Source organism: Ictalurus punctatus, chromosome 20 (assembly GCF_001660625.3).
Source record: "Ictalurus punctatus breed USDA103 chromosome 20, Coco_2.0, whole genome shotgun sequence".
NCBI classification, from domain to species: Eukaryota; Metazoa; Chordata; class Actinopteri; order Siluriformes; family Ictaluridae; genus Ictalurus; species Ictalurus punctatus.
The window spans coordinates 8,600,227-8,613,005 of record NC_030435.2 but is presented as its reverse complement, the minus strand read 5'-3'; the positions used below and the strand labels follow the sequence as shown (position 1 = coordinate 8,613,005).

The following is a 12,779-nucleotide window of genomic DNA, read 5'->3' as shown; positions in this document are numbered from 1 at the left end:
TGGAGATTGTAAGATAAGGAAAACCTTTTACTGATGGAGGATATGTAAAGTCATGCATGTTGAGTTTGGCAACTGAATTGTTTGACGATTTCCCAAAGAAGGAGAAAATGTTTCAGAAAATAAAAGACGGGCCCCTGTTAGCCCGGATTGTGCATGACCGTGCTGTCATGATGGCACGCGAGATACAGCGGGAAAAGGACACGGATGTAACATTGCAGATTGTTTTTCTCTTGCACTGGATGAGTCCACACACACACACACACACACACACACACACACACACACACAGAAGAGGTTTTATGCTGCTCAGGTTGAAACTTAACCTCAAAGTGAAAGCTCTGCACAATTAATCCCATATTGCAACATTACCTATTGTTTACCTATTGTTTGTTGCACATTTGTTTGTTTTTGGGCTGTCTATGGACCTAATCAAAGTTATTGCTACTGAAATGTTATTGAAAATCTGTGTTTTTTTTTAAAAAACAGTAAAATATTAGTTTCTGAAATGGCTATTTCCGGGGGGGATTCAGAAACCAAAAATGGGAGAACATGCACAAGAGCTCTACACAAAGAGTAACCTGAGGTCAGAATTGAAATGGGGGGTATGGAGCTGTGAGGTGGCAATGTTCCTTTCTATAACAGTGTCAAATAAATCTACAGATTCCATACACGATAAACTGACTAACTGTATTGGAAAATAGGTTTATATCACCCAATATACACACATTTATCAGTGTGCATTTAGCGATACCATCATCTACTGTTATGATCGGTGCAGCCATATTTCTTATTCTTAGGTTCACAAATCCTGAAATAGTACATGCACAGACTTCCATTTTACCCCTTCTTACCATCAGGGTGGTCAGAATCACTTGAACGCATTCACACACACATGCTGAGACCATCCAACAAAATCACAAGATGATGCATGTTGCAGTATTTGCAATAAATACCACTGTCATACAGCCACCTTTTTCTTCTTCTCGTCTTGTACAGGACCACGTGTACACCATTAGAGCACGATCTCCTATATCGTGACTATGGTTACAGCTACAGGCATCATGTCTTCCAAACCTGATGATAGACTCAATCATCTCCTATTTTCTCTTCTGTCGTGGTGAGTGCATTTTTCTTATATTCTAGCACCCTTTCTCTATAACACTGAGGAACTCCATGGTGCCCACCAGCATTAAGTTGATTTAGTGCTAGACTTGTTATATTGACTCAGTGTGCTGTTAAATAAGTATGCTAATACTGTTCCTGTTGCTGCTCAATGGCAGCACTCACCACTCATTCTTCCCTCTGCACCATCTCCTTCAAGCACTCACATCCACCACCATCTAGCTGACCAGCCAGCCTGTACATACAGTGGGGGAAATAAGTATTGAATGCGTCAACATTTTATTTTCAGTAAATATATTTCCAATGAGGCTATTCACATGAACTTTTCACCAGACTTTGGTATTAACTCAAGAAATCCACACATATAAAGAAATCCAAACATTAATGTCCAAAAATGAAGTTATGTGTAATAAGGAGGAATGACAAAGGAAAAAAGTATTGAACACGCTAACTGAAATTTAGTTAGTTAATTATTTTGTTTAAAAATCTTATTTATTTCATTTAGTACTGCCCTTCAGAAGCTAAATAATGTATTCACATGTCTCCCAGAAGACCAAATAATAACAATTTACACCGATCATCCTGTTCAAAAGTTTACATCCTCCTGGCTCTTAATGTATCATGTTACCTTCTTGAGCATCAGAGAATGATTGTAGCTTATATAATAGTTGTGTAGGAGTCCCTCATTTATCCTCAGTGTGAAAAGATGTATCTCAACATCATGTAGCCACTGTTGGAAAGGGGTCAAATATGCAGAATATGCTGGAAAAGCAAAGAATGTGCAGGACCTGGAGGATTTTCTGAAGAACAGTGGGCAGTTTAACTGCTCAGGACAAACAAGGGACTCATGAACAACTCTCACAAAACATAAAAATAGCCATTGATAATCCAGGTTACGACACACAGTATTAAGAATCAAGAATGTGTAAACTTTTGAACAGGGTAATTGTAATAATTTCAGCTATTATCTTGTCTTGTGGACTATATGTAAACATCTGTTAAGTTAAATAGCTTATTCAAGACAGTATGAAATAAAAAACAACATGGGATTTTTATGATCCTTCTTAATTTGTTAACAGTATTAAGATTTAGCAGATTATGCAAAGGGTATGCAAACTTCTGACTGCAACTGTATTTCCCCCACTGTACGTGACGCTAGAGTGGTTGAGTGGGGCTGCCATTGGCATTGTGGGTTCAGATTTTTTTTTCTCTATAGTCCACTGTTATGTACCAACTAGCTAGAACTGCCAAACTGCCCTCACTGCTGCAGAGCCTACTAACACAACCTAAATCTACTAACACACAGCGCTTAAGCTGGAGTCAGGCTCCTCCCCAATGCCATTTTCAATTTTGGGCCTTAATAGTGTCCAAAAACAAGTTGGGATCAGAGCATACAAGTAATACATACCACCTGTGCAAACCTGCATTCCATCACTGGTGGTCTCAACAATGCCCTATGTCTAGGTGTGCACTAGTACTGAATGTAAATACAATGAGGACATGCTGGTAAGAGCTTATGACACTGCATCAGGTATGCCTCACACTGTGAATTCTGCACTGCCAGGAATGCTCTTTGGACCTGCTACTACAGAAGCCATAGAAAGGAGAGTGCAGGTTTCAGGATCATAAAACCAGCATGGCCAAATGAATGGTTACGTGGCGCCTTTACATCACTGGAACTTGGTCTTATGATTCACTGGCCACAAACACCTAGACCGGGAGTCACAACCTCAGGCCCTAAGCAGGTACCTCCCATTTAACCCGTGGGGCACCCCTAAGCAGCACAAAAGGGCCCAGAGGAGCAGGCTTATGAATGGCGGTAGGGTGACTTACATACAAAAGCACTGCTCAATAGATCAATGGGTCTTGATGACAGTGTTGCAACAATACAAGCTCCATTCTTGGGGCTCAGTGTCTCATAAATAGGAGAAAAGATTGCCACTCTGACCCTAGATGTTCTTTCCTTCTTGGAAAAAATGGACAGCTTAAATGGTAGGCCCCACTGTTCAGAACAAAGGGTTCTACTCAACATAATTTTTCATTCTAAAGGACAGTAGTTTCTACCTGATTCTAGTCTTGAGGGTTCTCAACTTCTTCTGAAAAGCCCTCCCCTTCCGTATGTCAAATTTATGCCATGAAACTATGGAAGTCCAGAAAACCCATGCATTTTTATCTTTTTTTTTTCTTTTCTTGTCATCTCAGATAACAAATGTCGTTTTCTCGAGATCACATTTGGCATTTTTCTCAAAATGTTAAAATGCTTTACAGGGTATACATACTATACATCAGTGCTAGTCAATCTGAGGGACCAGGATGTGCAGTTAGTTAATTAGATAGATAGTTAGTTAGGTATATGGGAAATCTGGGAAGAAATACACTTGAACACCATACAGTCACCCAGTCAGGATCAAACCTGAGTTACAAGGCCTAAGATTACAAGAAAAATAAGTTGTGATGTCATGAAAACAACTTTTGTTATCTTGAAATCACAAAAAAATAAAAATAAATAAATAATGCATGGCCTTCGTGGACTTCTGTATGAAATCACAAGTCTAGTTCAAGTCTGTGGATCTATGTAATGCTTATTTCCATGTTCCCATTGTCCCTGCATACCAGTGCTTTTTGAGATTTGCATTACAAGGGCAAGCACTCCAGGTCAATGTTCTATGCTTTGGCCTGTCTCTAGTGCTATGGGTGTTTTCAAAATCTATGCAAACAACCTGATCACCTAAAATGGCTAGAGGCATCAGTATACTGGCAGACACTTCAAACATCCTCAGCCACATTACTACACATGGCCCTCAACTGGCCCCACCATCTACTGAACATTGCTCAGAATTCACTAAGTCAGATACTCCCTGCTTGTGGTGCCAATATGGCTACTTTTACTTAGGGAGGAAACCCTGGTGGCTTCCTCCCTCTGCAGATAAACTGTTCCAAATGGAAAGAAAAGATTTTGCCTGTGTCTGCGGATCTGATGCACTCCCTAGTTCCCAAACTACCAACGTTTCTTCAGGGACTGGTAGATAGCATCAAGCGCATGTGGAGTCCATGCAGCACATCATAGCTCCATGGCTGGCATCTCTCCGTGGGCTCATAAACGCATTACAATCATTCTGAGAGAGGTATAGTGCTTCTATCCACCATGAAGCCCAGCCTGGGATTTCCCCCTTGTGCTAGAGTCCCTTAGGGCCCCTTGAGCCGTTTCCTTCTAATCATTTTCCTAGCAACATTTTTCAACTGATATCAGCTAATGTGCTGTTTCTACAAATCTAAGAGTTTAAGGTCAACTTAATGGTAAACTATGAGGGACCACAGTACCCCAGTGAATGTCTCCCTGTGACACCAACCTGAACTGTTCCAAACATAACCATCATACACAATTATTTGGTCATTGTGACTGTACCTTCCAACAGTTCCTCAAAGTCGTCAATGAAGTACTCCCTCAGTGGACGTCTCTTGGGCTTCTTCAGAGTGTTTACTAGCTGCTGAATCTTCGAGGACACACGACTACTCACAGGCACGCCTACACATTAAACACAGACATGTATATAAATGAACATACACTCAAACAAATATACACTCACACATTAATATACACATTCTCTCATATTAGAGCCTGTATACTAATCTCAAAGCATAGCTGATCGGTTTAGAGTCGTCTCTTATTGTTTCTCTTGTTTTCACTTACATTCGCTGTCCACTTTAATAGGAACACCTGTACACCTGCTCATTTATGTAGTTATCCAATCAGCCAATCATGTGGCGGCAGCAGCATAATGCATGAAATCAATCAGATACAGGTCAAGAGCCTCAGTTAATGTTCACATCAAACATCAGAATGGGGGAAAAAGTGTGACCTCTGTGACTTTGATTGTGGCATTGGTATTGGTGTCAGATGGGCTGGTTTGAATATATCAGAATCTGCTGATCTCCTGGGATTTTCACACACAACAGTCTCTAGTGTTTACACAGGATGGTGTGAAAAACAATAAACACTGAGTGAGCAACTGGAAATGCCTTGTTAATAAGAGAGGACAGAAGGATATAGTAACTCATAATAGCTCTTCACAACCGTGATGAGCTGAAAAATATCTCAGCATGCACAAACCATAAAACCTTGATGTGGATAGGCTAGAAAAGAAGAAAACCACATCTGGTTCCACTCCTGTCAGCCAAGAACATGAATCTGAGGCTATCATGGGCACAGGTGTACAGGTGTTCCTATTGAAGTGGACAATGAGTGTATATTATTTATTATATTTGAAAGCTTCTGAACAGCCATGATTTTAATTCCTCTGACACATCCCTCTTCTAACCAAACCACCAACAGTCTAGAAAGTGAAAGGCAAAGAAATATAAAACTATCCAAAACAAATACAAAACTTTTTATTATATGAAGATTATATAATGTTAGGGAGAAAGGGTGTAAATATAGATAAAGATTCTACCTAGAAACTAAAATCAAACTGACATTCTGGGGGGAAAAAGGCACAGAGTACATATTTAACACTTGTGGTAAACTAACAATGGTTTCAAAAGCTTCAATTTGTTAAGGATATGATTTAGCTGTGAAGATTCCTGATGCACCACTATTAGTTGACATGCCATAATAATAATTAATTATTTGATTCAAGTATGCATGCAACTGTTCTTTGGCAGCTTCATAGCACACAAACACACTCATTCCTTACTCACCATCTCCTGTCTCCATGAGCTCAGCATTACCATATTTGGGCATAGGCTTGGTTGGCAAGGCGACCTGTGGGCGCTCCATGGTAACGAGGGGTGGGTCTGACATGCAGCTTGTGATGTCAGGAGGTGCAGGATGACTGTCTGTATACAGGACAAAAACATCACAACAGATCTCAGACCTATACCTATAAACAGACAGTGAGGGAAAAAGTATTTGATCCCCTGCTGATTTTGTACGTTTGCCCACTGACAAAGAAATGATCAGTCTATAATTTTAATGGTAGATTTATTTGAACAGTGAAAGACAGAATAACAACAAAAAAAATCCAGAAAAACGCATGTCAAACATGTTATACATTGAATTGCATTTTAATGAGGGAAATAAGTATTTGACCCCCAATCAGAAAGATTTCTGGCTCCCAGGTGTCTTTTATACAGGTAACGAGCTGAGATTAGGAGCACACTCTTAAAGGGAGTGCTCCTAATCTCAGTTTATTACCTGTATAAAAGACACCTGTCCACAGAAGCAATCAATCAATCAGATTCCAAACTCTCCACCATGGCCAAGACCAAAGAGCTCTCCAAGGATGTCAGGGACAAGATTGTAGACCTACACAAGTCTGGAATGGGCTACAAGACCATTGCCAAGCAGCTTGGTGAGAAGGTGACAAGAGTTGGTGCGATTATTCGCAAATGGAAGAAACACAAAAGAACTGTCAATCTCCCTCGGCCTGGGGCTCCATGCAAGATCTCACCTCGTGGAGTTGCAATGATCATGAGAACAGTGAGGAATCAGCCCAGAACTACACGGGAGGATCTTGTCAATGATCTCAAGGCAGCTGGGACCATAGTCACCAAGAAAACAATTAGTAACACACTACACCATGAAGGACTGAAATCCTGCAGCACCCACAAAGTCCCCCTGCTCAAGAAAGCACATATACATGCCGTCTGAAGTTTGCCAATGAACATCTGAATGATTCAGAGGACAACTGGGTGGAAGTGTTGTGGTCAGATGAGACCAAAATGGAGCTCTTTGGCATCAACTCAACTCGCCGTGTTTGGAGGAGGAGGAATGCTGCCTATGACCCCAAGAACACCATCCCCACCGTCAAACATGGAAACATTATGCTTTGGGGGTGTTTTTCTGCTAAGGGGACAGGACAACTTCACCGCATCAAAGGGATGAGGGACGGGGCCATGTACTGTCAAATCTTGGGTGAGAACCTCCTTCCCTCAGCCGGGGCATTGAAAATGGGTCGTGGATGGGTATTCCAGCATGACAATGACCCAAAACACACGGCCAAGGCAACAAAGGAGTGGCTCAAGAAGAAGCACTTTAAGGTCCTGGAGTGGCCTAGCCAGTCTCCAGACCTTAATCCCATAGAAAATCTGTGGAGGAAGCTGAAGGTTCGAGTTGCCAAACATCAGCCTCAAAACCTTAATGACTTGGAGAAGATCTGCAAAGAGGAGTGGGACAAAATCCCTCCTTAGATGTGTGCAAACCTGGTGGCCAACTACAAGAAACCTCTGACCTCTGTGATTGCCAACAAGGGTTTTGCCACCAAGTACTAAGTCATGTTTTGCAGAGGGGTCAAATACATATTTCCCTCATTAAAATGAAAATCAATTTATAACATTTTTTACATGCGTTTTTCTGGATTTTCTTGTTGTTATTCTGTCTCTCACTGTTCAAATAAATCTACCATTAAAATTATAGAATGATCATTTCTTTGTCAGTGGGCAAACATATAAAATCAGCAGGGGATCAAATACTTTTTTCCCCTCACTGTACTCTTTATCTTTTCTAGACTTTGTGTGTTAGAACACTTCTAGAGTGTATAAGGTTGCTGTTACTGCTTATGCATCATTCAACAGAAAAGTACTTAAACACTAGAATGAATAGAGCTTGTGAAGGTTTAGTCAGCCACGTTGCTTAAAAAACCCAAAGTGGAATTTTTCGATTCTAAATTCAATACATTTCAATAATATATTATTAGGGTTTTTCTGACTAGTTACCATCTGTGACAAATTGTTTACAAGCAGATCACTAGCTGCTTAGCTATGTACCAGTAGGTTCAGGTGTATTTAAATGAGACATGGCATACTGACCCTCTGAGTCCAGCGATGACCAAGGACGTTCGGACTGGTAATCATAAGAGCGCTGACCGACGTTACCATTCTCTAATGAAACACCCATCTCCCTTAAGCCCCGCCTCTTGAGGGACAGATGAGAAACTTGGCCGACTTGGTGAGGGAAAGAGAGGACGCAGAAAGAAAGAAGAGTACACACGTATATATGATTACACAGGAAAGAGTACAGTTGTATTTGTTTGTTGTGTGTAGATGTTCTGATTCCTGACATCATATGTACTCTGCTGCTAACAATCTGTAATACTCTTATAATCTAGTTAAACTACAGACAACTGCTAATGCAAACCCTGAGAGAATCACTGATAGAAATGTCTGTGCATGTATGCTCATGGTACTATGCAAAAATATGTGAGACTGTGTGTGTGAATGTGTACGTGAATGTGTACTTACAGTTGTAGGTGTGTGCATTACTCTCTGCCAAACGTGCTGCGTTAGCGGATCCATTGCTGTGAGATGATGATGAAGATGTGGTTGAAGAAGATGAGCCACGAAGTGCTCGGTTGATCCAGGCCTCCACGCCTGCACCTCTGGCTCTTCCTAGGGAACCTTCACCCTCAGAGCATGATGACGAGTCTACCAGCAGGGTGAGAGACAGAGACCAGTGAACTAGCCAGTTTCAACCACAGCATGCATAATATTTATATATACATACATACTTATATATATACACACACACACGCACACATATACAGTGGGGGAAATAAGTATTGGACACATCAACATTTTTTTCAGTAAATACATTTCTAATGAGGCTATTCACATGAAATTTTCACCAGACATCAGTATTAACTCAAGAAATTTGGAAATATAAAGTATTCACAACAATAAAGTCTATAAATGAAGTTAAGTTTAAAAAGAGGAATGACACAGGAAAAAATAATTGAACGCGCTAACAGAATTGTATTTAATACTTAGTGGAGAAGCCTTTGTTTGTAATGACAGCTTCAAGACGATTCCTGTATGAAGAAATTGATCAACTGCAGTATTCAGGTGTGACTTTGACCCATTCTTCTAAACATATTATCTTTAAATCTTGTTCAATTGGATTCGAGTCAGGTGACTGACTGGGCCATTCTGACACTTTGATTTTTTTCTCTGAAACCAATTGAGAGTTTCCTTTGCAGTATGCTTTGGATCGTTGTCCTGCTGGAAGGTCCACCCATGTCTCATCTTCATCATCCTGGTGGATGGCAGCAGATTCTTCACAAGAATGTTCCGGTAAAGGGCTCCATTAATCGTTCCTTCAATTATATGAAGTCTGCCAGTACCATGCGATGAAAAATAGCCCCACACCATGATGCTTCCACCTCCAAACTTCCCTGTTGGTATAGTGTTTTAGGTGATATGCAGTGCTATTTCTCCTCCAAACATGGCATGTAGTATAACAGCCAAAAAGTTTAATTTTGCTCTCGTCTGACCGGACTACACGCTCCCAGTATTTCATAGCATGTCCAAATGAGTTGTAGCAAACTAAACGAGCTTCGACATGCATTTTCTTTAGTAATGGAGTCTTGAGGGTTGAGTGAGCAGTAGAGTGCATTGCCTATTGTTTTCTCTGTGATGATGGTACCTGCTGCCTCCAAGTGTTTCTGGAGTTCTTTCCGAGTGGTCCTTGGCTCATGGGCTACTCTTCTGACTATTCTTCTGACTCCCTGGTCAAAAATCTTGGAGCTCCTGTGCGTGGTTGGTTGATGACGGAGTGATGATGCTTCCACTTGCAGATAATGGCCCCAGTGGTACTTACTGGAGGATTCAGAAGTTTTGAAATACATCTGTATCTGATTCCATCAATATGTTTCGCAACAATAAGGTTGCGAAGGTCTTGGGAGGGCTCTTTGCTTTTACCCATCATGAGAGGTTCCTTGTGTGACACCTTGGTAACGAAAAGCCTTTTTATAGACCATTAGTTTACAAACCTAGCTGATATTAATTTGCACAGATAGGGCGTATAATTACGTACGGATTTCAGCTGGTTCCTTGCCTTACTTTGGAGAACTGCTTTTTCTTAGCTTGTTCAATACTTTTTTCCTGTGTCATGCCACTTTATTACACATAACTTTATTTATGTACTTTAATGTTGTGAATTCTTTATATTTCTGCATTTCTTGAGTTAATACTGATATCTGGTGAAAATGTCATGTGAATATCCTCATTGGAAAGATATTTACTGGAAAAAATGTTGTTCAATAATTATTTCCCCCACTGTATACACACACACACACACACATACACACAGTATAAATAAGCCAAAACTACAATGCGAAGTCACCTACATCACCAAAGATGTTTAGAAGGGTTTCAAGAAAAAAAGCCTCTACTCTCATCCAAAAACAAACTCAAGTGTCTTCAGTTTGCCAGACACTACTGGACCTTCAAATGGGATCGGGTTCTATGGTCAGATGAAACCAAAACAGATCTTTTTGGCAATAAACACCAGAGGTGGTTTTGGCGCACACAGAGAGGTAGCCATATGGAAAAGTACCTCATGCCCATGGTTAAATATGGTGGTGGCTCTAATGTTTTGGGGCTGTTTTTCTGCCAGAGGAACTGGATGTTTTGTTAGGATATATGGCATCATGGACGTACTATCAACAGATATTAAAAGAAAACTCTGCCAGAAAGCTTAAAATGGGCCGTGGTTGGTTCCAGCAGGACAATGATCCAAAACATGCATCAAAATCAACACAAAAATGGTTTACTGACCACAAAATCAAGGTCCTGCCATAGCCATCCCAGTCCTCTGACTAGAAACCCATAGAAAACCTGTGGGGTGAACTGAAGAGGAGAGTCCACCAGCATGGATCTTGAAATTTGAAGGATCTGGAGAGATTCTGTATGGAGGAATGGTCTCAGATCCCTTGCTATATATTCTCCAACCTCATCAGGCATTATAGGAAAAGACTCAGAGCTGTTATCTTGGCAAAGGGACATAGCACAAAGTATTGACTGAAAAGGTGCCAATAATTTTTGCACACCTATACTTAAAGATTTTTTTGGGGATAAAAAATATCAAAAATATGTATATACAATTGTTTGGTATCCATGAGAGAAGAGTATTTTTGAGAATTTTTTAAACAAAAGCTCAATTGCCAATAGTAATGGAGGGCAGTGTATGTATAAATTTATTTATATATATATATATATATATATATATATATATATATATATATATATATATATATATACACACACACACACACACACACACACACACAAACACAAACACACATATATATATATATATATATATATATATATATATATATATACAGTGAGGGAAAAAAGTATTTGATCCCCTGCTGATTTTGTACGTTTGCCCACTGACAAAGAAATGATCATTCTATAATTTTAATGGTAGTTGTATATGAACAGTGAGAGACAGAATAACAACAAAAAAATCCAGAAAAACGCATATCAAAAATGTTATAAATTGATTTGCAGTTAAATGAGGGAAATAAGTATTTGACCCCCTCTGCAAAACATGACTTAGTACTTGGTTTAAAAACCCTTGTTGGCAATCACAGAGGTCAGACGTTTCTTGTAGTTGGCCACCAGGTTTGCACACATCTCAGGAGGGATTTTGTCCCACTCCTCTTTGCAGATCTTCTCCAAATCATTAAGGTTTCGAGGCTGACGTTTGGCAATTCGAACCTTCAGCTCTCTCCACAGATTTTCTATGGGATTTAGGTCTGGAGACTGCCTAGGTCACTCCAGGACCTTAATGTGCTTCTTCTTGAGCCACTCCTTTGTTGCCTTGGCCGTGTGTTTTGGGTCATTGTCATGCTGGAATACCCATCCACGACCCATTTTCAATGCCCTGTCTGAGGGAAGGAGGTTCTCACCCAAGATTTGACAGTACATGGTCCCATCCATCGTCCCTTTGATGCGGTGAAGTTGTCCTGTCCCCTTAGCAGAAAAACACCCCCAAAGCATAATGTTTCCACCTCCATGTTTGACGGTGGGGATGGTGTTCCAGGGGTCATAGGCAGCATTCCTCCTCCTCCAAACACGGCAAGTTGAGTTGATGCCAAAGAGCTCCATTTTGGTCTCATCTGACCTCAACACTTTCACCCAGTTGTAATCTGAATCATTCAGATATTCATTGGCAAACTTCAGACGGGCATGTATATGTGCTTTCTTGAGCAACGGACCTTGCGCGCGCTGCAGGATTTCAGTCCTTCGCGGCGTAGTGTGTTACCAATTGTTTTCTTGGTGACTATGGTCCCAGCTGCCTTGAGATCATTGACAAGATCCTCCCGTGTAGTTCTGGGCTGATTCCTCACTGTTCTCATGATCAATGCAACTCCACGAGGTGAGATCTTGCATGGAGCCCCAGGCCGAGGGAGATTGACAGTTCTTTTGTGCTTCTTCCATTTGCGAATAATCGCACCAACTGTTGTCCCCTTCTCACCAAGCTGCTTGGCAATGGTCTTGTAGCCCATTCCAGACTTGTGTAGGTCTACAATCTTGTCCCTGACATCCTTGGAGAGCTCTTTGGTCTTGGCCATGGTGGAGAGTTTGGAATCTGATTGATTGATTGCTTCTGTGGACAGGTGTCTTTTATACAGGTAACAAACTGATATTAGGAGCACTCCCTTTAAGAGTGTGCTCCTAATCTCAGCTCGTTACCTGTATAAAAGGCACCTGGGAGCCAGAAATCTTTCTGATTGAGAGGGGGTCAAATACTTTTTTCCCCTCATTAAAATGCAAATTAATTTATAACATTTTTGACATGCGTTTTTCTGGATTTTTTTGTTGTTATTCTGTCTCTCACTGTTCAAATACAACTACCATTAAAATTATAGACT

General features: G+C 40.6%; 1 protein-coding gene across 4 annotated transcripts in view; it reads right to left on the bottom strand.

Annotated features, from left to right (window-relative positions):
- dip2cb (disco-interacting protein 2 homolog Cb) overlaps positions 1-12,779 on the bottom strand; it is a 68,879-nt gene that overhangs the window by 26,491 nt on the left and 29,609 nt on the right. For 2 of the 4 annotated variants that reach the window (XM_017495385.3, XM_047162512.2), the window contains 4 exons: positions 8,362-8,544; positions 7,930-8,064; positions 5,821-5,958; positions 4,529-4,648 (listed from right to left, as the gene is read on the bottom strand). In XM_017495385.3, coding sequence (XP_017350874.2) covers positions 4,529-4,648; positions 5,821-5,958; positions 7,930-8,064; positions 8,362-8,544 — 576 coding nt within the window. Of the gene's footprint in view, positions 1-1,287; positions 1,360-4,528; positions 4,649-5,820; positions 5,959-7,929; positions 8,065-8,361; positions 8,545-10,674; positions 10,927-12,779 lie in introns of those variants that run through there. The other 2 variants (XM_047162513.2, XM_017495386.3) reach the window with 2 other exon arrangements.